This window comes from Triturus cristatus, unplaced genomic scaffold (genome assembly GCF_964204655.1).
Source record: "Triturus cristatus unplaced genomic scaffold, aTriCri1.1 SCAFFOLD_326, whole genome shotgun sequence".
Taxonomy (NCBI): Eukaryota; Metazoa; Chordata; class Amphibia; order Caudata; family Salamandridae; genus Triturus; species Triturus cristatus.
The window spans coordinates 196,088-220,394 of NW_028187707.1; the positions used below are offsets into that span (position 1 = coordinate 196,088).

General features: G+C 42.4%; 1 protein-coding gene across 1 annotated transcript in view; it reads left to right on the plus strand.

The window, feature by feature from the left end:
• Positions 1-24,307, plus strand: part of LOC146770883 (rho guanine nucleotide exchange factor 11-like) — a 304,352-nt gene that overhangs the window by 174,795 nt on the left and 105,250 nt on the right. Inside the window, exons 13-15 of the mRNA XM_085640387.1 lie at positions 6,606-6,693; positions 12,357-12,452; positions 20,233-20,315. Of these exons, the coding sequence (XP_085496513.1) occupies positions 6,606-6,693; positions 12,357-12,452; positions 20,233-20,315 (267 nt within the window). The remainder of the gene's footprint in view (positions 1-6,605; positions 6,694-12,356; positions 12,453-20,232; positions 20,316-24,307) is intronic.

Sequence of the window (24,307 nt, forward strand, 5' to 3'; positions counted from 1 at the left end):
TTTAAGTTCCGCTGCCCACCAGTTGCAGTCTCATGGTGAAGTGTTCTTGACGAAGATCACTACTTCTGTCTTGTTGGTATTGAGCTGTAGACTGTTGCCTTTCATCCAGTTATCAACTTCAGTCATGCAGGTGGTGAACTTGTTTCTTGTGTTGGGAAACTTGTGACGGAATGCATAAGTTGTGCGTTGTTAGATAGGAGCGGATGTTCAGGTCGTGTTCGCAAATGACATTGGACAGAGGGATCATGCATGTGTTGAAGAGGGTGAGGCTGAGCAAGGAACCTTGAGGCTCTCCACAAATAAGTTTGCAGGCTTCTGAAGAGTAAGGGGCCAGGCTGACACCTTGTCTTCTATCCGTTAACAAGGAGCAGATCCAGCACAGAAACAAAACCAGGGACCACTCAATCACCTTCTCTAAGCCAGTCCACCCTCGTGAATAAGTGCTTTTGATGAGAAACGCATACAAATTATTGATGAAATGCCTGAACTATTTTTAACTTTTGGGGATTACTGTAGGTAGTGCCCAGTACGCCTTTTTTTCCTAACTTTGCCATTACTCACAGGGTTGAGCCATAGGTTGTTATCCTCATGCTAAGATGATCTGCTTCCACATGTGGACTGCTGAGGCTAAAACGTCATCAAAAGAATTGGTGTAGGCTGATAAGGATCTTTGAGTCATGATAGACTAATTACTCTTGCATCTACCCATTAAAGAGTTCTGCATAATCTGTTTTATGTCTTTAAAAACCAAATTGAAATCCTTTGAGCCACCATAGTTTCTCAAATGTTTGTACAAATGCTATTCTCCAACCCATTTTGTTGACTTTAAACCCACATTGGCACCAAAGAATCCAAATCAGATAATCTTTTACGAAAGATGCTTGTCTGCTGAAATCTACAAATTACAATCTGCAACCATAGGCATCACTGCACTACTAATAACTACCAATACTGTCAAATCTTCACTTGCTTTGAGGAGTCTCTTAAAACATGACACATACCATCATAAGAAAGACACTTAACCTAAGGTTGTCTCCAGTCTATCCCATAGAGGTAATTGTCACCAGACAACTGTGAATGTGAATTTATAAAGTACACTCATGCCCAGGGGCATCTAGGTGCTGACCCACTGAAGGAAGAACCAAAAAAGCAGTAAAAAGGATTTGAGGTAATGAAAGACCTGTTGATTAAAAAGCCATGTTTTCAGGCCTTTCCTGAAAGGAAGCAGTCCTGTCATTTTGTTAAGATCAGGGGGAAGAGTGTTCCAGAGTTTGGAAGCACAGGTAGCAAAGCTTCTGCCACCCCATTTGGATCTTCTACCTTTAGGGACAGTTACGTTATATGCAGAAGAGGGGCGTAGAGACCTGTGAACAATATTTTCTTGAATGACTTGCATTCTGACGTCTGCCCTCATCACTGTACTGAATCTGCCCACTTTATATTCAGAGAGGGACTGTTCAATACCAGAAATAGTTGTCATGCATGTGCCCTAATGCTGCTGTACCTGGTGCAAACTATTGATAATCAGTGGTCACATATTAACGGAGTATAATTGATGTGAAAGTGACTTGCCTTATGTAGATGTTGTTTTGAAAAATACTGGATTCATGAAGTCAAACTGCACCACCTTCTCTGATTCCACCAGCTTATCTATTGGAGTCCCACAAGAACCTGCACCTTCTCCGAGCCTCATCAATGTTGTGGTTGTTTTTTTATTTTTTATTGAGTTTTATCAGACCAGAATATCAATGATATCCCAAGTGAATATACAAAGGCAGTTACAATGACCTAATATAATGAGTTCTGCAAATCTACTGATGTAAATGAGCCTGCAAACTCTGGTGGCAAAAATCTTTATAACAGCAAATTGGGGCTGTGGCACACCCAGACCCAATGAGATCCAGCGATGTGAGCCTTGTCATTGATGATGTCTCATATGCTTAAAGCTCATAGTGTCTGAAACCACATGTACGCAGAGGTGATGCAGGCCCAAATCAACCTGAAAGAAAAATCTTCTGCAAGCAGCATGCTGATCGCAGCAAATCCAGACCAAAAACATCTTTATATCACTGCCTTCTTGGCCGGACCCCAAGGCAACCCTACCTATACCACTGCTAAGTATCTTAATTAGTAAGTGTTGTCCAATATCTCTCACCAAGTAAATATTGTCATCAAAGATGTGGTTCATCACCTCTTAACATCTGCACAGAATACTAGCTCTTCTACTTTCACCCAAAAGAATTGCCTTATCTAGTTATGGTCTTATCCTGCCTGGATACTGCAACGACCTATACAAATACCAAAATCCAAACTTTTGCTGCATGGCTCATACTCTGGGTAAAACAGAATACCATATTACACCCACCCTTATAGCACTTCTGTGACTCGAAATCAAGGAGAGATAACAATTCAAAACCCAGTGCTTAGTCTACAGATCTCTTCATTGTTACGCTCTTTCGCATCTCAAAAGTATTCTTCGTCTGTACTATTCTTCTAGGTCCTTGAGATTGGCCTGTTGTTTTGTCCTTACAAAGTCTCATGTTTTGGTGATATTATCTTCCTGTTCGATGCTCACATTTCTGAATGACACTTCTCACCACAGATTCCTCACCTTTAAAATATCCCCAACTTTCGGACTGGATTCAGAAAATGTTATAGATACTGCTGCTGACCCACACACACAAGGCTCTACACATCCAAGGACCCTCCTAAATTAGCCACCTCCTCATCTTCCACCAACCATTGAGACAACACCATTCCACCTCTCTTTTACTTGCCAATACTCCCTGCATTTACCAAAGCAGAAGTGGAGGATGCTCCTTCTACCACATCAAAGCAAAGACCTGGAACAGCCTCCCCAAACACATCTGGACCATCACATCACTTCCGAAATTCCAAATGGCCCTGAAGACCTGGCTATTCGGATAAGCCTCAGGCTGTAAGCGTCCAGATAGGATGTATGACGTTACAACGCACACTTTTACAACGCATGCACTTACAACGCATTTTTTACAACGCATAATCCATTACAACGCACTACACTTACAACGCATGACACTACAACGCATTTTTAAAAACTACCATTACAACGCATACTATTACAACGCATAATATTTAATTGCATTTAAGGTAAGTATTAGATAGTATAGGGGTAAAAATTACTTTTCTAACTCCAGGGGGTACAACAGTAGGGTAAGTGTTGGATAGTATAGGGGTAAAAATTACTATTCTAACTCCAGGGGGTGCAACAGTAGGGTAAGTGTTGGATAGTATAGGGGTAAAAATTACTATTCTAACTCCAGGGGGTGCAACAGTAGGGTAAGTGTTGGATAGTATAGGGGTAAAAATTACTATTCTAACTCCAGGGGGTGCAACAGTAGGTTAAGTGTTGGATAGTATAGGGGTAAAAATTACTATTCTAACTCCAGGGGGTGCAACAGTAGGGTAAGTGGTGGATAGTATAGGGGTAAAAATTACTATTCTAACTCCAGGGGGTGCAACAGTAGGGTAAGTGTTGGATAGTATAGGGGTAAAAATTGCTATTCTAACTCCAGGGGGTGCAACAGTAGGGTAAGTGTTGGATAGTGTAGGGGTAAAAATTGCTATTCTAACTCCAGGGGGTGCAACAGTAGGGTAAGTGTTGGATAGTATAGGGGTAAAAATTGCTATTCTAACTCCAGGGGGTGCAACAGTAGGGTAAGTGTTGGATAGTATAGGGGTAAAAATTACTATTCTAACTCCAGGGGGTGCAACAGTAGGGTAAGTGTTGGATAGTATAGGGGTAAAAATTACTATTCTAACTCCAGGGGGTGCAACAGTAGGGTAAGTGTTGGATAGTATAGGGGTAAAAATTACTATTCTAACTCCAGGTGGTGCAACAGTAGGGTAAGTGTTGGATAGTATAGGGGTAAAAATTACTATTCTAACTCCAGGGGGTGCAACAGTAGGGTAAGTGTTGGATAGTGTAGTGTAATATTATGCGTTGTAATGGTAGGCGTTGTAATGGTATGCGTTGTAAAGGTATTTTTTTTTAATGCGTTGTAGTGTCATGCGTTGTGAGTGTAGTGCGTTGTAATGGCTTATGCGTTGTAAAAAATGCGTTGTAAGTGTAGTGCGTTGTAACTGTTGCGTTGTAAAGGTTGTTCCCCATCCAGATAACCTATTGGGTGATTAGCTGTGCTTTTTAACTCCTGATTGATTGGGCCCCCGCCTGCTAGCTGGTGGCATTGTGTGACTTTGCATAGGCATCGTACCACCCAGGCCATGATGGAATGGATCACATATCAAAGAAAAATGTGGAGTCACAAGAAAAAATTATGCGTCACTCAGCTTCCAATGTTTTAGGTACCAATATCATTGGAGAGAGCTCTTGTGACTGAACCTCTCTAGTCCCTCTTTTACATTAGAATGGGGTGGAGGATACCTGGTTGGTTTTATAAATCAACCCTCACCCACCAGTACTACTGGTGGCATGCTTCGTACTTCGGTCCTCACACAATATCACTAATGTGTTTGGATGGGCTCAACGCTATTGACTTGTGATCTCTTATTTGAAGGTACAATGTGATCTCAGGTTAAAATTGTCTGCAAGTTTTTCCTATTCTTCTGGTGCTTTGCTATTTTTCAAGCTACCTTTGGTATGGTTAAAAATGTAAAAAGAGTATAAAATGTACTCCACCATCTAAGATCAACATGTTTCAGCCAATAACAGTCGTCTAACACGGTTGTATTACTTTCTTTAAGACTGAGGTAGAAGATCGCTTTTCTTTTCCTGACACGGTTTGTGTAGGCTAATCATCTGTGACAATTTTACATGCTATACTTAATGGATCCAAATCAAAGGAGAGCGAGCCCTGTAGATTCCATGTGGTCTGAAATTATTCAGAACTATCCCAAACCCTCAACCTATCTTAGCCACTGGTGGTGTGAAGTTATCACCACTATGGTGTGTTGTTGGGTGGTGTCGTCATTGGGTTTCACACCTAGGCACTCAGTTCCCTAGGTGAGTACTTCCATCCTAGGGAAAATATTTGTGGGATCCGTGTGGTGTTGTTACTAAAATTATCTCCTGTGTTTTAGAACAATTTTTTAACTAAGGTGAAGTATACAGCGGTAAGATTAAAAGGAGGTGTTATAACGTTCAAAGGACGTGTCAACAAGTTTTAGCCTGTGTTGCCGTAAGGGTCTGGGCTTTTGTCAGGACCAAAATCAATATTCAATGGGTCCCTAACTGTTGTTTTTTTGTGTGTTTGTAGACACATAAGTCGATTATCATGTGTCTTCATTCCAATTCACTTTGTTGGAAAGCTAAATGGGCTTTCGTTGAGCCTCTGCCTTACTTAAGTTTCCTGTTCTGCCTCATGCGAAAGATGAGGCTGGATACCATGGCAACTTGCCAACAGCCAATCCCTGGTGACCTGACCTGGGTCTTCCTCATCCTTCCTGGAGTGGCAGAACAGGAAACATAGGTAGAACTTTTTAAGTTAGAGATCAGCGTACTGTCACCAATAATTGTTCTATCTGAGGGTGCGGAAAAGAGTGAAGCAACTGGCGCCAACATGCAAGAGTGGCACCTATATGCAGCCCGGACACTCCTGGGGTAGCACAAAGACTGCAGAGCCATACAATGCTACCTGCTAAGAGGCCATAACAATGTAATTAGGTCTCAATTAGTATGATTCTGAAAGTGTGCATTATATGCCTGGAAGAATTTACACAGTACATATTGCACATCAGCTTTCAGGAAGAAAAACTGCTGAAGCCACAATGTCGACATACTCTGTGGCATAGCTGTTAGAAATATTTGAATTAAGAGAATTGTTTATGCAGTATTTTAGTGCACTCTGGCCTGCTCCTTTCGATGTATATGGTTGTTTGCATTGTGTGATCGGGAGCGGTTGAGGATGCATGGCTGGTGTATAAGCATGATGTCCATCAAGTGAGCCCTGACATATACGTTGCCTGCTGTGCTTGCATCTATGGCTTTGCATTTGTAGGATATTCTCTTTTTTCAGACGGGTGGATCGGATTTCCGTATTTATGTCTCAGTGTTCTTCATTTTCTATGTACTTGCATACAATAAAATTATGTAAAGAAAAGGCTGGTTACAGGAGTCATTGCATTAAATGAACGAGTTGGTAAATGACCCTCAGTTGGATAAAATCTGATCACTCTCATTGGGGAAAAAAAACACATTTTTATTTCACTGCCTCGGTCCCCGCTGCCTTTTGGCTGTTGTTTCAGAACCTTTCGGTATTTGCTCTATAAAATGTGATACTTCACCCTGGAGGGCATCAGTGCTTTTATGAACAGTGAAACATTGTAAAAATATAAGTTTGACTGTAATTAGGAATTTGCTAACTTTTCCATCTGCTGAGAAAAGGATTTAGCAAGTATGCAATATTATTTCTTCATTTTGTTTTTCAAATTAGTGGTACCTTTAAAAGTTACTTTCCATAGATTTCATAACTGGTACTTATGTAAACTATTGTCTTTATTTGTGGCAAGTTGGTATATAAATAATTAGGAATTCCGTCATTGTTGTGTCTATTAACTTTCGGTTTCTGCCATGGTGGTTTCCTGTATAGTCTTCATTTATTTTTCAGACGAGAACGCCTTTTTCATCATTTCCACATGCGAGTATGTACCTCAGATTTATGAGCTTGTGGCACGCACTTCACTGGAGAGAAACAGGTAAGAATTTCAGCTGACACCTTAATACGCGAACAGTGAAGCAACAGGACTCTTCCTAAGGGCCATATTTTGTAGAGGCTCCAAATAAAGTACCCTGATGAATATAGTCAGTGTATCCTCATACAGGCTGGAACAGCTTGCATATTCACAGTCTAACTGTTTTCTACAGGGATAGCCTGAAGGAGAAGTCTAAAAAAAGTTCTGATCTCTGAGACTGTTGCGCTTCTCCAGACAACTTGTGTCGAGTCCTCAATGCCACTCTTCTAAGGATAATGTGAAATGACTGGTCCAGTTCTAATGTTACCAGCAGTCATTTCCGCAGTATTTACATCTTGTCTGAACAGTTTGAGGATTAACCATCAGAGGTTCTGCTGTGGTTCCCTTATATCACTTAATACATTTGTAATGCTTTCGAGAGAAAAGAAATAGTTCTTAGCATGTATCCTTCACAAAGCTTTGCCAACATTTTTAACGTAACCCAGTTGGTCTGTTCTAGGAGCTCTGGTCATCAATCACTTTAAAAAGAAAATTCTACTTGTCTTATTTTTGTGGCCTTTTTGTGACTGTTCTTTTCCTTTAATTTTATTTGTATATCCTTCTTGCATCCTATGGTGACATATTTTACTTTTGAAGCTGGTTTTTGCCATATGTATTAACATTAGTACCTGGGTTTTCTGGAGACCAAAATTCTTTGAAGGCCTTAAAGTGCCTAAAATACCTCAGCACACAACACTGATTATACAGTTAGTGATTCACGCTAACTGTAATGGCGAATTGTACATTGATGCATAGTAATTTGATATATCATAACAATGATGAGGGTTACAGCAGATTAGCATCAGCCATAGCCTGCACTTTGGTCACACAGACTAACCATTTATTCGAAACATTAATTAGGATAGAAGAGGGGAGCCAAGCAGACACAGAACCCCTAGCGTGTTTCAGAACCCACAGCGGAAGAGCAGGTTGGAGTTTTATGATGAGGATGAGTAATATGACCAACTCATCTTAGTGGCATCCCAAGGGGATGAGGATATATGGAAGGACTTAGACACCAACTCTCCTGAGTACAGGTCTGTCTCCATCCATTCTCTGCCAGCCCAACTGGATGACTTTTTTCTGTACGATGTTGTCATTAAAAGGAGAGTAGACACTTAAAAGTACAGCTAGAAAAAGACAGGCCCTAGAGTGTTTCCTCCCAGAAATACTGCTATCACTGAAGAAAGATCTGAAGAAAGAGTTTTTGCCCCTGCTACCTTGAATCATGAACCAGAGGAAAGAAGCATTTAACAAGTCAGCTTTCTCTGAAGTAGTAAGAACAAGGCTAGAGAAGAAATATAAACCCTCTAGAAAGACTTACTAGACAACAAGCAATGAGCTTGCAGACTCCACTGCGAGGAAAAGGGCTAATGCTCCAGCATCCAAAGGACCAGTCCCAGAGAAGGAAAATAAGCTGTTTGAGATGGAAGGAAGAAAGTTGAGGCATTCAGCAGCCACACAGTGACGCACCACACATTCTAGTGTTATTAACGGTAGAAGGAAAAGAAAGAACTGATGCAACATGTCCCAGAACAATACAAATGCAATACAAGCAGGAAAGACCATCTTAAATTCCAGCCTCAAGTCAGCCCTTGAAGCTGCTAAAGCAACCAGCAGACCGATGTGCATGGACACTACACTAAGAATACGTGCCTTACTAATAGTATCCAGCTTTAAACAAGAAGTCCACATTTCTTTGATAATTATGTCTTTTACAGGGGAAAGCCGCACGGAGCTGCAGTTGATGACTCTCACCAGCAGATACAAAAATACAATCATATGGAAAAGGCAGTGGGCCCCTACAATTCAGGTGGTCTTACAGTAGGAGTACTCCTCCTTCCAGGAGAGCAATTGAAAGAGAGAATTTGCAGACCATTCTACAACCAACACAGTGCTCCCAAGGGGTGAGTGTGTAGAGACCTAGTACTGCATGGCCATACCCATTGGCGTGGAGTCACTTCTTTTGAGTCACGGCCTTTGGTGATGGCAGACCATAAGTGGATCAGCCACAGACAGCAAGTGACTCGCAAAGAGAAGCCCTCAGCATCAAACACATTTAGGGAGTAGACTGGGAGGTTTGCTCCTGGAATTGAGGAACATCACCCATCACAAATGGGTGCGAACGTCTTAAAACACAGTTACTGCCTAGAGTTAGGAATGATAACATCAGATGTCAAGCCAAACAGGAGATCTTGCAAAGGAGAGGAAATGACACTGTTAAAAACAGGAAATACACAACCTCATACAGAAGGACCAGTAGGGCAGGTGCCAACAGACTAACAAAACTAATGACTGTACTCTCTCTGCTTCCTCATCCCCAAACAAAATTTAATATTGAGAACCATCATAGACCTGAGATTACAGAAGACATTCACCAGACACAAAATTTCAAGACAACTTCACTGTAGAAAGCCATCCCATTGCTAAAAGAAGAGGATTACATAGCAACTGTAGACCTCAATGGACACATATTTGCACACCCTGATGAACTTCAAGCACAATAAATCCCTTAAGTTTGTGGTACACAATTCACATTACTAATTCTAAGTTTTACCCTTGGAATAAAGTAAGCACCAAGTGTGTTTACAAAATGTCTTACAGAAGTAGCAGCTCACTTGAGAAAGCAGGAGATACAAGCGTACCCCAACCGATTGGATTGGATGGTGAAAGGCAAACTCGCAAGACCTTCAGAACAGTATACAAATAATGATGGAAGTAGTAGACATACGGAGTTTTTAAGCGAACAATGAGAAGTCTTCACCACTCCCTATGACTAAAATGGATAGCTGGGGCAGATTCAGTTGCGATAAAGGCATGCCTGGTTCAAAAGAGAGTGCAGGCATTGACATAGCAGGTTTGCCGCTGCAGGAAGAGACCATCTGAGAGTGAAAACCTGAAATTGCTGAGAATGATGGCTTCAAGCATTACATGAATCCCCCCTGCCAGACTCCATAGGACACTCCTCCAAGAAAGGCTGCTGAGCCAATCGTTACAATCTGTGGGGGACTGGGAGGATCTTGTGCAAAAGTAAATATGGTAATGGATAGCAGAAAACATCACAAGAGGCAGGCCACTCAAAATACCCACTTCTCTAGGTCACCATCACAACAGTCTCAACCTACACTGGGTGGGTGCATGCAGGAGAATCAACAGATCAGGGGCTAAAGGAACCCACAGAAAGCTGAAAAACTCATAAAAATATTACAACTCACAACAGACTTCTTTGACTTGAAGGCCTTTCACAAACATATCAGAGAGATAGTAAAGATCCAGACAGACAACCCAACACCAATATTCTTCGTGAACAAACAAGGGAGGGTGGGTGGTTGGGGGCGGGGGGTGTCAGGAGGGCCTGCCATGATGGTGCTATGCAAACTAGCACAGGAGATCTGAATATGGGCACTCCAAAAAAAGATATCACTGACAGCGATACACATGCTGGGGTAGAAAATCATAGACGCGGAGCAGATTAGCCAGACAGAAGGAATCTCGCAGGAGTGGGAGCTAGATCAGGGAGAGGTACAAAGAATCTTACAAAAATAGGGGGGCGCTACACATAGACCAGTTACCTACAAACAAAAATAGAAAATGCCAAGACTTTGCATTGTGTCCAAGTACCCTCATGAAATCTAGCTTATGCTTCGATTAAGGTATGCCTAAGTGCGATAGAAGCATATGCACTGGCGAATTGCACGCTTACATGTAACGTCATAAAGGGATGGCACTTACCACCATCAAAGATGGGACAAAAAATAAGGACAATTATGTAGCCAGTAATTCTGTGGCGGAATAATGCACAGCATTTGTATCTACAAAAGTATTCTAGTTTCAAAACTATTGTTACAGCTAAGTACATATTTATTTTCATAATCTCATGTTATCCACCCTTGATCAGTAAAGCTGTCCAATTGCTCTCCAAATAGAGGTACCTGAAATGTATTGTTTTTTGTTGCTACTTCTTTTCTGGATGAGGTCATTTCTTCTCTAATTTGTTTTGCTTTTGTCACTCCTCTTGAATTTCGTTGGATTTTGCAACTTAGGGAGTAATGTGAAAGGGCCATTTTATGTTGCACTCTCTTACTTAACTGTAAATACAAATATGAATTTAATGGAACAAATAAAAAGTACCATTTGCATATAGGATAGAATTAGTGGTTCTATTAATCTGGATTTAAGAGTTTTTAATTCATGTTTCAGACTTTTCAAGCATTTTTGGACAGACTTTGTGTATTGTTGGCCGCCTTCTGGTATGCACACAATAAATGTTTACTGATAATTATTTGTTTTATTGCCGCTATTTTTCACAGCGTCAGCCTTTAGCGGAGGAGCAGTCATGCATGTTTATAACACATGAAGGATTCAGAAGCAAACTTTGGTTGGTTACATAAATTGTCTTGGAAATTTCGATAGTAGGACAGACAGATACAAACATTTGTACAAAATCTGACCTGTTGGAAGTGGGTTCTCTAAAACAAAGTGATGTTTTTGGGAGGAAAATATGGTTCTTATTCCATCCAAATAAGGAGTGAGGGCTCAATCTCTGATAAAGATAAATGTTGTGAATGAGTGTTCCTGCATTGAAGGAGAAGGCCTCACTTTTTGTCGTTCTTTGCCGCGGGGATCTTGCACCCCATCATATTGTTCCTGATGGTGTGGCCAGAGAAGGTAGTTTCCGTCCTTTAGTTCAATTTACTGGTGGGAATAACTTTACAAATGGCGGGCGCACAGTGACCTCAACTTGATGTGAGTTTGAAGGATTGACACTGGAGGATGCTGAATATATACAGGTGGCTGTTTTTACTGGTATCGCTGAGTGGTGTTTCCATGGAAGACGACCTTCTCAATGGTCTTTTGATGTATGCTGTCTTAAAATGTTATACCTATATCTTTATGCATCTTTATATCATGATACGCCTTGCTATTATCTTTTGTGTATGTAAAGCGCTTTGATACCCACGGGTCTGGGAGTGCTATATAAAACGTATAAATTAATAAAATGGTAAAAGTCGATTCCAGGACAAACGTGGAGACTGGAAATGTATGTATGAAATATATTAATGATATGCCATGCATGTAGCATAATAATGGAGAAGCACCCTAAGCATGACACGGCCTTGTCTGACTATCTAGTGGACCCACATCACTGAACCTGTAGTCAGTAGGCTCCTGCATGAGAATTTTAGTGTGTACCCACGCAAGTTGAGGATATTTTAGAGTATTAGACAGCACTTTACTGAAGATCAAAATAAAATAAAATAATTCAAATTCCCACATTGAGTTAAAAAAGAAAGAACGTGTTGATCACGTGTGTCTAATCCTTTAATTAGTCACTCACTAAACCAGGCGTCACTTCTAACGAGACAGCAGCTCTGAATGGCCTTCATGTTGAACATGTACCTGTTAAAAAGTTTATCTTGGTGCAAGCTGAGTTTATTTCCTCTTCAAACCTTACTTTGCTGCATAACAGAACTGCCAGTCTTGTTGATCCTTTTTAACAAAATAATAACTTTCTGCAAGAGAACCCTACTCCCTCATTTTCTGGTTGTCAATCAGACATTGATGTTTTAATTTGATAATTTCATTGACTGATGCTCATTTTATTCAACTTATTTCTTCGTTTAAAGGTGGAAAGCTCAAATTGAAAACGTAGTGGAAGTTGCAACGAGGAACTTCAGTCGCTGTGGGCAGGAGCCGGTCAATCACACGCCTCCTCCTGTCAGGTGAAGTGAACAGTCTTATTTCCTGGATTTGCCAATCACTTGGCAGATATTGAATTCTGTGCAGTGTTGGCTATTGCCAGTATGTTGAAATGACTAACAAAATGTCCAACACAAGCACACTTATAGCCATGAGTGGCAAATGGTTATTTGGAGTTTTGATTCTATTATGCATTCACGTTGTAGTTAGAATTTTAAGGAGCCCTGATTCATTCTGCAGCACAATATTAACTTATTTATACGATAAGGGAATGACAAGACTTCACAAATGGGCAAATTCGTAGACCGGAGAACACAGAATAATGTTCAGTTAGCCGGTTAAATAAGTTCTAGATTGAACAATGCTTTATGGATCATGTGCACTTACTCACATTGTTTAGTTACTTCAACCAGTGCCCTAGAAAAATAAGCAAAAATGTAATTGCACAATGATGCTATTTTAGAGGTATCGGTGTTTCTCTTACACTGGGTAGTGCTTTCTGCCTGCACTTCTTAGCTGGAAAAAAAAATCCCTACATGATCACATTGCTGGTCTTTCTATCATTTAGGGCCTTATTATGGGTTTGGCGGCCCCCTGCAGTGCCACCCACAGGAGGACTGCCAAAGCTGTGGTGTGCTTGCCCGCCGGATTACGATTATATTCAATGGTGGGCAGCCAGTGCTGGGGTGGTCTCCCGGCGGTGAGCTGTTATGATGATCATGCGAGAGCCTAACATGCTGCCCGCTGCCTTGACAGCGCCTGCAGTATGTTCCTGCATGGTGTGGCATGCATGCCACACTCTGCAGGGACAGGGATGCAATTCCAGGTGGGCAACATGTGCCCACCTGCATTCACTCCCAGAGGCAGCAAGAGGGCTCTGTTAGGGCCCCCTTTGTTGCCTCTCTGCCCCCCTTTCCATGACAGGCTCCCCACCTTGAAAAAGGTACTTGACAATCAACTCAGAATATGCTTGGTGGTGCTGCAGCGGCACTCCCAGGATATTCCTGCTCCTGACAGCTGCACAACAGCGCGGGATCCTGGATTCCCCGGCGGACACATTGCTCCTGTAGCGCTCCGACCACACACTGCGGGCCCGCAGTGTGCAGGGGGTGGGACCACCACAGTGAGTACGGCGGTCCTATGGACCACCATACTCGCAATAAGGCTGTTAGTGTTATTGACATCAATGTACGCCTAGCCACCACTATAGTGATTGTGATTTGTAATTTCATGGAAGTCTATTCTGTGTGTGTCTTGCTTTTGCTTCATTGCTAAAGCTTTCACATGCCTGGGTGGCCCACCTTTGAAAGAGGAGCCCACGGGGTTTCCAAACCCACGCAACTGTCTATGACTTTCACTGAAATCACAGTTTATGAACCAGAGGCCACTGCTTCGTAATGGACATATTGGAGAGTCTAAAAGGTAGAAGGCGAGAAGACAGTAGATTATCAGGCAACTTTGAAACTCTCCTATCTCTCCTAAGATGCGTTAATTGCTAGCCTTGGGCATCTATTTTAGCCACTATATTTATTTATTTGGGAATTTTATTAAGTGTTCAATGTCTTCTGTCAGTTGCTTTAAAGTGTTAAAAGTCTTCAAGACAACGTCATCTTTTAGGGTAGTTTTTGTCAGATAAGTGAGCTATAACTGTGCCAATTTTCTTTAGCTGTGACCGGTTTACTACAAAAGCTGGTATGAAAGGTTTTCAGATGTTTTCGAAACCCCATGTGGTTTGATTCAGTTCTCAGATTTTGGGGTATTCTAAAACTTAGGAACTTGAATCTGCCTCTCTGTTTGAGTAATTTGAGGTGATGAGGTGCGCATTGCTCCTTACTCAAATTCATTTTGACATTCTCTAGATTCTGATAGATGATTGTAACTGCAGATGCCTTGCCTTTTGAATTCCTGCAATCATCAGACAAAATCCAGAAACGTTATTAGCAATTGCTCCTACGCATTGATAGGCGGTGCCATCAGACTTTGCATTAACTTTGTTGCTCCTTTGCAAATGTTAGCAGGAAGCCATATATGTGTGCAAGTGTTGCACATTAGCGTCAGATCCTTATTTTCCTCATTCTTCGATGGTGATCTGGAACTCCACTTCTGAACTTCGTCAGCGTCTTACCTACTTTAAAAACTCTTTTTTTTGAAGATGTTTTGCTAGGGATCTCAGGCTAGAGGTTTCAGTCGGTGCCACACCTACAGAAAGCAAATATATGGCACAGACCCGCATTACATCTGTTTGTGGTATCGTGGATGTAGGCATGATTCAGAGTCATTGAACAAATGCTCTCTTATGCGTCCAAAGGCCTTAAGGGATCAGATGACAAAATTGTATGTCACAGAGCACAAAAAACTGTACTGCTAGAAGTCCAGGTCCCCATCCTCTGGTAAGTGTAAGAGAAAGGATGTTCCAAATCTCATTGTAAACACAGAAGTGCAGATGGTAGGCCTCCCCTCAGGGCAGATTCCAACCATGGTTCACATGCTCCAATGCGCTCAGAATTTCTCTGTGAATCCTAATCTCCGCAGCAGGTGGAGGCCTTTTAGGAGGCACTGCTGCAGCTTCTATGATCAATTCTGGATTCTCCTGGAGTACCTTTGGTCCCTGCTTCTGCAGGAAACCAAGTCGGACTTCCGCTTGTAGCTCCTGCTCCAGCACCAACTGTGAACCCATTAGACCTCTGTATGTACCCTCACCAATGCTGAGCCACACCTTAACTTCATTGATGGAGGCCATACTGGTTCCAGCAATGCCGGTGCCTGCCCCTTCCCCACCCCCAGCTTCAGTGGCACAAATTCTGTCTCCAACTGTGACCCTGATGTCTGGTCTCCACCCGAGCTCAGCTAGATCATAGCCAATGTCTCTTTATGAGATTACAAGGGCATAGCCAGTTATGCTAGAAGACCATCTTCGGAAGTGTATTAGTCTCATCATCAGTATTTTCTGAGACTTGAGACATTATGTGGCCAAACACAGATGGCATAGAGAACCCTCAAGATGTTCCACATGCTAGAGACGATGAGGCAGACTGTTGTTTTCCTTCTCACTAGACTGATGATGGGCTATACATAGATTACCAAGATGCTTCTTGGCTCCTTTGCTGTGGTGGGAGGTATTGTTGAAAGGAAGATCCACACCTTGGAGAAGTGAATTACTTTATTTTGTGAGCAGCCTGAAGTATAGATTGCAGTAGCCAACATCACCAACATTCCTTCCCACCGTTTCCCAACCGTCGCCTCTCCAGTGTTCTGTGCATAATCACAAAACCCTCACTACATTGTAGGTTCCACACATGGATGACCTTACCAACAAGCCCACAACACATCCCCCTCTTTATTACAAAAAACAAAAATATTGACAAAAAACCCATCAAAACTGATTAACTTAAAGTTGGAAACAAAAACACAGACATCAAAGATAATAACCCTATGGCCTAAATACAAAATGAGAAAAACTCAAATAAACCACAAAATGCATTCTACATTACCATACTCATAATCCTCTAAACATTTTGACAATTTCCTAATTCTTTTGTCAATGTCTTGTCCAGCATGATGTACATGAATTTTCCCATTAGCAGTCCTAGAAGTGACTCCAGACTACTCACCACTCCCACATTAGCTTCTTCCAACGCCACTTCCCTGTCTTCAATCATCACAGCCTCACTGCTCTCCTCCAGAATATCTGAATATACAGGTACCTTGTGTTCCCTTCCATTGCTGACCATCTTTCCATCATCTCAAAATCCTCCAAAAAGTCAGCTTCAAACTTATGTGACTCCCCATGAACTTGCTTCCATATCTCATTTGGATCCACAGCCACTCAATTAAGATTCCATACTTTACCGTTAATCAACCTCACTGAATTACACAAAACTTCAAAAAGTTCCTCCAGTTCATAAAATCGACAATTCCCTTGAGCTACTAAACCCAGTTTCTTAATCCGAACCCAGTCACCCACTTTGACCTTCACCCATTTTGAACCTCTCTTAGTATCATAATACAACTTACCTTTATAATGACTCTCTCTTACTTTTCCCCACACTCCTTTAACTGACTACTATTCCACACAGATATGAAATAACCAGGTGTAAACTTGGTCCCAGGATTCCTACCCCTCATCATAAACAGAGATACTCCACTTGATCGATTATTAGTAACTCTTGTAAGCCCAAACCATTTTACCCAGTTGAGTAACCCAGTCCTCATTACTTGCCCTACATAACTGTATGATACATTTGATCACACGGTTAAATCTGCCAACCATACCTTTTGCCACTGGGATTGTTTAGTGCAGTGGTCTCATGGTTCACACCACTGCTTTCAAGATAAAGCTTAGTTTTATTGGAGACACATTTCATTCCATTGTCGCTCAAAATGATGGCAGGAATGCCTTCCAATGTATAAATCTGTTCAAGGAATTCACAAACTGTATCCATAGTTGCCTTTTCCACCACCTTCACGGTACGCCATTGCCAAAAGAAGTCAATAAAAACCAACACATACTTCTGAGGTTTCCCAAAGGGTCCTACAATGTCAACTGGAATCAAACATTTACTCATAGTTGGTGTTAAAGTCTGTAAAGATTTATCAGCCAAAACACAATTGGGGCCCTCTCTTACATATCTTTCCACCTCAAGATCCATACCTGACCACCAAAACATCTTCATCGCAATAGACTTGGTTCCAGTAATTCTAGAATGTTCCTCTTGCTCCGAACTGATAACCATTCTTCGCAAATCTTGTAGTGGAGTTACTTTTTGTTCTCTCAGAATTGTGCCACTTCCAACAGTCAAGTCAGTCCTTACCTCCTGGAATGATTTCATAGATTGATCTATACCCTCTTTCCTTGGCCAACCGTCAATCAAGTAAGTCATAACTGCTTGTAAAACGTTATCCTTCTTTTATGTTTTACTCCATTCTTCTCTGACAGCAGGCATGCCACTATCGTGCACTTTGAAAATTCTACTGTTAAACCCTTGGATTCCAAAATATTTAACACCTTCATCAACCCCTTATCGTGTTCGTCCCCATTTGGACCAAAAATGAAAATATTGTCTTGGAATACCTTTACATCTTTTCTTTCCCAAAAATTTAAAACTTAAACCACTGAAAGACTGCAGCCGCCGACTCTAGGTGAAATGGTGTGAGCTTAAATTGGAAACACCCATCAGGGGTGACAAAAGATGTATGTTTCTGGGTATCCTGAGCTAAAGAAATTTGGTGGTGTGATGACAATAGGTCAATGGTGAATAACCACTTGCCAATTCTGACAAAAGTTACCAGCACATTAATTCTTGGCAACAGAAATTCGCCAACAATTATGATGTTGTTCAAATGGCATAAGTCAACACACAGCACATGTTGCCATTGCTTCGTCTAGCCAACACTAATGGGGGAAACCCAATCAGAGTCTTCTATTGGTTCAATAACCCCAAAGAAAACTTCTTCTCCAGCTCTTCAGAGACTTCATCCCTAACCATGAAAGGAATGTTCCTTACCTTGTGGACATTAGGTCTAGCATCATCCTTCAAAATAATTCTGTACTCAAATCCTTTCAAATTCCCCAACCTACCACTAAAAACCTTTGGAAATCTTTTGAGCATATCATTGCCCATATGCACTCCTTTATCAACCACCATTACTTGCTCTTTGCTACTGGGATCAAGCACAATGTGCAAATTTCCATGGTCAAACTAACCAAACACAAGGGGGCCCTTTCATAGCAACATGCAATCCGCCCGAGTCAGCCTATTCTTGAATCTCAAATTAAACCACCTAAACCCAACCATGTCAATACGTTATCCACTTTAACCCTGAGGACCCCTCCAACTTTGTTTGACAATTCTTTCTCTCCGCAGCTCCTCGTTGATGATAGTTTATGGGGACCCAGAATCTGCATAAATCTTTAAGGATACATCAACAACAGTCATCCAGCACTCAAATTTAGGTCTGTGAGATTTACCATCAACATTCAAAACAAGGCTTCTACACAAACTAGCTACATTGTGACAGTGCTCGTTGTCACCTTCTGAAGTTTTCTTATCTTCCTTACTTACTGGCTCACTCACACACGTGATAGTCTTTCCTTCTCCTGCACACTTTTACAAAATGCCCTACAATGCCACAATTGCTACACTTTTACATGGCAGCAGGCCAATTTTTGGTAAATACCAAATGTTCTTTACTGTCACAATGTTAACATCTGGTTTGATCTTTGGATTTGGAATCTTTTACACTGTACTTAGATGCTCAATTTCGAACAGTGTCATCATCTTTTGCATTCTGTTTTAACACCCTAGCACACCTACTCGACATCTCAGTTTTTAAAACAATTGCCAACACATCATTTAACGCCAAATCACCACTGACCCGTAAATGCTCCTGAATGGCTAGATTCTTGGCGTGCATCACCAACAGGTCCCGTATGAAATTGTCTTGTAATACACCAAATTTGCAGTCTAAAGGTAATTTCTTTACCTCTGCGATGTACTCTTCCGCTTAGTCATTTTTCCTTGTTTCTGTTGAAGGAACTTGTACCTGGTAATTCCAATGCAAAATCTTTGGTGTATAGTACCCATCCATATCCAAAATTACAGCCTGGAAAACATTCACATCGTCCATTACCACCAATTTTGTCATTTGGAAGTGGAAAATATTTTTTGGCAACTGCATTCCCAAGCAAATAGATCTGCTTAAACCTGCAGTTCAATATATTCTCTGCTAACTCCGTCATCTACAGCAATCGACCCTTGCATTTACTTGCATACGTCTTCACTTGGATGCCATTGAAAGTTATATGAAGAATATGAAACACTTGTTGTTATTCAGAATCTCTGTCATCAAGGTTTCATGGAAGGACTCAAACAGTTATTCCACCCAGGGTACCTCCTGACCGTGTGCGGAACATTAACAGAATCATGAGCTTTTCTTTTGAACCTCTACATTTGTGCCCATTACAATTCCTTTACTGAAAAGTAGCTTTCCTTGCTGATATCACATTGTTAAGGCATGTTAGCCAATTTAAGACCCTGGAAGAGCCTTTCTTTCTGGTTCAGAAAGACAGGATTGGCTTAGAACCAACCCTAAATTCCCTTTGAAAGTGGTTCCTCCATTCCAACTCATTCAAACCATTGAGCTCCCATGCTTCTCCCCACAGTCATACTCTGTGGCAGAGAGGGCCCTTCACACCCCTGCTGTCAAGTGTGCTCTCATGTATTACATTGATAGAACTGAGCTCTTTTGCAAAACTCAACAACTTTATGTTGCTTTTACCCTGCCACATAAAGGCCAGGCTCTTTCAAAAGCTGGCATAGCTAGATGGATGGTCAAATGTTTTCAAAACTGCTGCATTACAGCTTGGAGGAATTTCCCTGCTCTGCCCAGACAATATTCTACTTGCAAAAAGGAGCCAAGGTCAAAACTAGACTGCAGGATAATGCTAAGCATGTTAATCTACAGCACTACATGGTACGAACAGATACTTATGATAAAAAAGTAAGTAGAATATTCCTTATTGCAAGTTGGTTGGATTATTTATTGTGTAATTGTGGAAAAAAGGAAAAAGTAGCAATTGTAATTTTGAGTAGCGTCGGTGTGCCCTATGACAGATTATGACCTCCTTGTCAAGAGATCCCTTCTATTGATTTGTATTTGTGGATCCTAGGCTTCAGTTCACAACTTGTACCAAACTCTTTAATATATAAAATTTTACCTGTGCCTATTTTTGTTTAAGGGCTTCACTAGACAAGGAAGCGTGTTTTAATCTCATTAACATTGATTATATTTCTCTCATCGTAGTGTGGCGATAAAGAATTCTGACGTCCCACCCATTCTCTCTGAAACAGTGCAGTTTTCAGCAGAGATGGAAGAAGTCCCTCTAGGTGAGTTCTGTTGCATGGAAAATCTTTAAAGCACATTAATTCTGATGGATACTTCTAACCGCATATTCCTCACCATTAGACTATTCGGCAGGCACCAGGCCATAGCAATGCTCCGGTGTGCTGGTAAATGAAGCTGTTTTGATCTTGTCCCATGCAGTAAGTGATGGAGTGGAGCCACATATAGATGCCACCCCATGTGACAATGTCTGTTCTTTCTTTCAATGCCTTGAATTGTGGATCTAGAGCTCTGCTCTCTTTTCTTTGGTTCACAAATTCTTTCAAAACTCCTTTCATGTATCTAAGGGAATGGTGTCCCCCAGCAAGGACTAAAGGGTTCAAACTATGCCATGACTGTCAGAAACAGGTGTTGATGGTGGACCCGCACAAGGTGTGCCTCTGGTGTTTGGGCTTAGTGTAAGACTCCAAGTCATGCGAACATTTTTATTTCATTCACCCGAAGGCAATTCAGGATCGTGAAATGAAAACTGTTTGCTACCAAACACCGAAATAAGTGATAGACTACATGTAAGTTCCGCTCCTGCTCCAAGTCGAGGGCACAGACTCATTCCTGCTTTCAAGGCCACTCCTGTGACCGATCCAATTCGTGTGCGAGGTCATCTGGTAAATCCAAATCTAATTCTAAGAAGAAGCATAAGAAGTTAAAGTGGGACTCAACAACAGCCAGCCACTCTCTGTCCCAAGGGAAGTCAGGTGGTGTTAAGGTGCCAATCAATCTTGCCCCAGATGCCGATCGTGGAGTAGATTCCTCAACTGGTTCAGTTGTGCCTCCCTATTTTCTCGAGCCATCTGCAACACCGCAGAAGGTTGAGGCCTTTAAGGAGGCCATGCTGCATATTTTCGGCACTCTGCTGGCTCCCTCTGGCACACCTTTGGGCTCCAAGGGCCCACAGGGCATCCAGTTAAGTTACCACTGGCAGATCCATTATCTGTGCCATCTGTGACCCTCAAACCCATCCTGGGTTCTGCACCACCTCTGGCGCAGACTTCCATTCCAGCTCCAAAATCTATGCTGGTTCCTTCTCCACTGACATTGGCCCAACATCACCAGTGGTGGCAGTGCATCAACTGCTGATTCAAGTGTCCGACTTCGAGCTGAATCCACTTCGAACTGACCAAGGTCACCCCTGACTTTACTTCAGAACACCTGGTCCTAGTATGCTCTGATTCAGTCAAAGCACTTCCTCTTCCACAAGGTCTTCCTCAGAGGCCTTTTCGCATTTTTAACTCTTTTTTTCCTTTAATTTTATTAACATTTCAATCATAAGAACATACATGTACATATTAGGATCCATCAGCATCCCCTCAACCTTCCCTTGTGTCCCAAAAGCAGACCTTCGCCAAATATAGCACACAGTAACATTTACATCCATGCTCGCCTTCCATGTTGTTTGTCAATCATTAACTGTTAACTCCCTAACAGTCACACCCTCCTCCCATTTCCATATTGTGGTTGTTAATTATAAATTGTAACTTATGCCTAGCCTCTCTTCATAATCAAGGAGGATCCCAGTAGGTCTTTCCTGATTTTATTTTCCCTGATCTATTTTTGGCAGGGACTCAACCCTCTGGTCCCAGTACTAAGGTCCTGTTTCTCTTGAATCTGGGGGGCTTTGTAAATCCTTCGACATTGTTGCCCATGCTCAAAGGTCATCCTCCATTTTTCGTCCTTCCGGATTAGTTTCATGTGGACTGCTTCTGCAGCTGCCTCTTCGCTCATGTCCCTTAGCCATGCCTCTATAGTCGGAGGCGAGATGCATCGTCAAGCTATCGCAATTCATCTTTACGCCAGGACAAGACCTGGAATTTCCTACTCGGCTTCCTTTTTGTGTGTGCTGGAACCAGCCCCAGCAACACTGTCGTTATTTCTAGGGATACTACCCACCTTGTGGCCGCCCTCCATCGGGTCAGGACAGTCACCCAATATGTTGTCAGCTGCCGGCATGCCCATACCATATGAATAAATTCTGCGTCTATATCTCCACGTCTAGGACATTCGTTCGAATATTCCCAGTAGATCCAGCTCTGAGTCCGTGGGGTGAGATTTGTTTGGTGTATGAAATTATATTGGATAAGTTTAAAACGTGCATTAGTATTTACGGCTTTAACCTGTAACTCCTTCATGTATTTACTTCCAGGTAGGGGCAGTTAGAGGCTCCCAAATTATGGTCTCCCATTTGTCCTGGATGGGAAGAGGTTCCCCCGGGTCATCCTCCCAGTCCGAGTGATATAGATGTGAGACTAACCGACGGCCCTCTGCCATAGTAAGCATAGTTTACAAGACGTTGGTCCAAGGGGGCTCCACCGGGAATGATGGCCAGAGTTTGCGCGCCACTCTCGATATTTTCCCATATTGTAAGAATTGGCCCATTCCTAAACCAAAAGCTGCTTTCGCTTCCATCCTTGTAATAAATCTCCCACTAACATAAAGGTCTCCCATCTGGTGGCACCCCCACCCCTCTGGCCATCTCCGCACCGACATGGAATCAGCTACCTCTCAAAATGGTTTCACCACCCATAATGGCATATTTGGGGCCTGAGGCGCACATTTTACTACTTTAAAAACCACCCTTTCCCATATCCTGGTAACATGTTGGACAATCTGTGGGACATCTGCCAGAGCCCCAGCCCCAAGCATCAAGAGCCCAGGGAGGGAGGATTGTTCCCCACATGTACCCGTGCAGTAATTGTTTTTCCTAATTCTCTTCATCGTCCAACCAGTGGACTACATGCTGTAAGTGAGATACCATATAATATAGTTCCACTCGAGGCATCTCCAGGCTTTCTGCGCCCCACGCCCGCTGCCGTGTCCGCAGTCGCACCCGTTTCCGTTTCAGTCCCAACAGAAAGTCCACCATCAGCCCCTCCAGTATTCGAAAGCAATAACTAGGGATCTTGTATAGGGAGTTTTGCATTGTATAAAGACATCTGGGGAGGACGATCATCTTTGCGATTGCAATCTTTCCCATTAGGGATAGGTGTAGGTACCTCCAGAAATGTATAGAGCTTTGTAGCCCCTCCAAGAATCTTCCTATATTGAGTTTCATGTATGATGAGGCTGTGTGTGCTAGTTTGATTCCTAAATACCTAGTCCCTTCAGTAGCCCAGGATAGACCCACCTCGGGCAACTCCTTCTTTGGCCTCATTGCCATTTTCCCCATGTGGATCAGTTTAGATTTCCTCAGGTTTATATGGAGCCCTGAAAAGGTCTCAAAATCCTGAAGAATTTTAATAATGACAGGTACCAACTGCTCTGGTTTCTTGGGCGAACACAGCAGTGTTGTCCGCATATAAAGATACTACATGGTTTGTCACCCCGAGATTCACCCCCCACTACGCCAACCGTCTCCGCAGTGTGGCAGCAAAAGGCTCCATGGTGGGTGCGAAGACAAGTGGGGACAAGGGGCACCCCTGTTGCATGCCCCGTTGCAACCGAAATGCCTCAGAGATCAATCTCCCAACCTTACCCGGGCGACCGGGGCAGTGTACAACAGCTGCACCCATCTATGAAAATCCAGGCCCACTCCGAATCTCAGTAGGACCAACCACATATATGACCAATTGATTGAATCGAGCGCCTGTTATATATCAAGGATCGCCATTGCATAGTCATCCTTCAGTAAGCATGGGGCATGCCAAACATATGCCAGGTGTCGTAAGCTGTGGGTGGTGCTTTGTTTCTGAATAAACCCAGCCTGGTCAGTATGGGTCGTGTGAGGCATGTGGGGATACAGACTTGCTGCTATGATTCCACTAAGTATTTTCATATCAAGATTTAGAAGTGAGATCGGTCTGTATGAATCAGGTAATTCGGGGTCTCCGTCTGGTTTCGGGATCATAACTGCCAACGCCTCCCTCAGGTAGCCGGAAGGGTCTATGTCCTCCAGGACTCAGCGTAATCCTACATCAGAGGGTCCACTAGCTGCAAGGCAAACATCTTGTAAAACTCAGAGGGAAGACCATCGGCCCCAGGG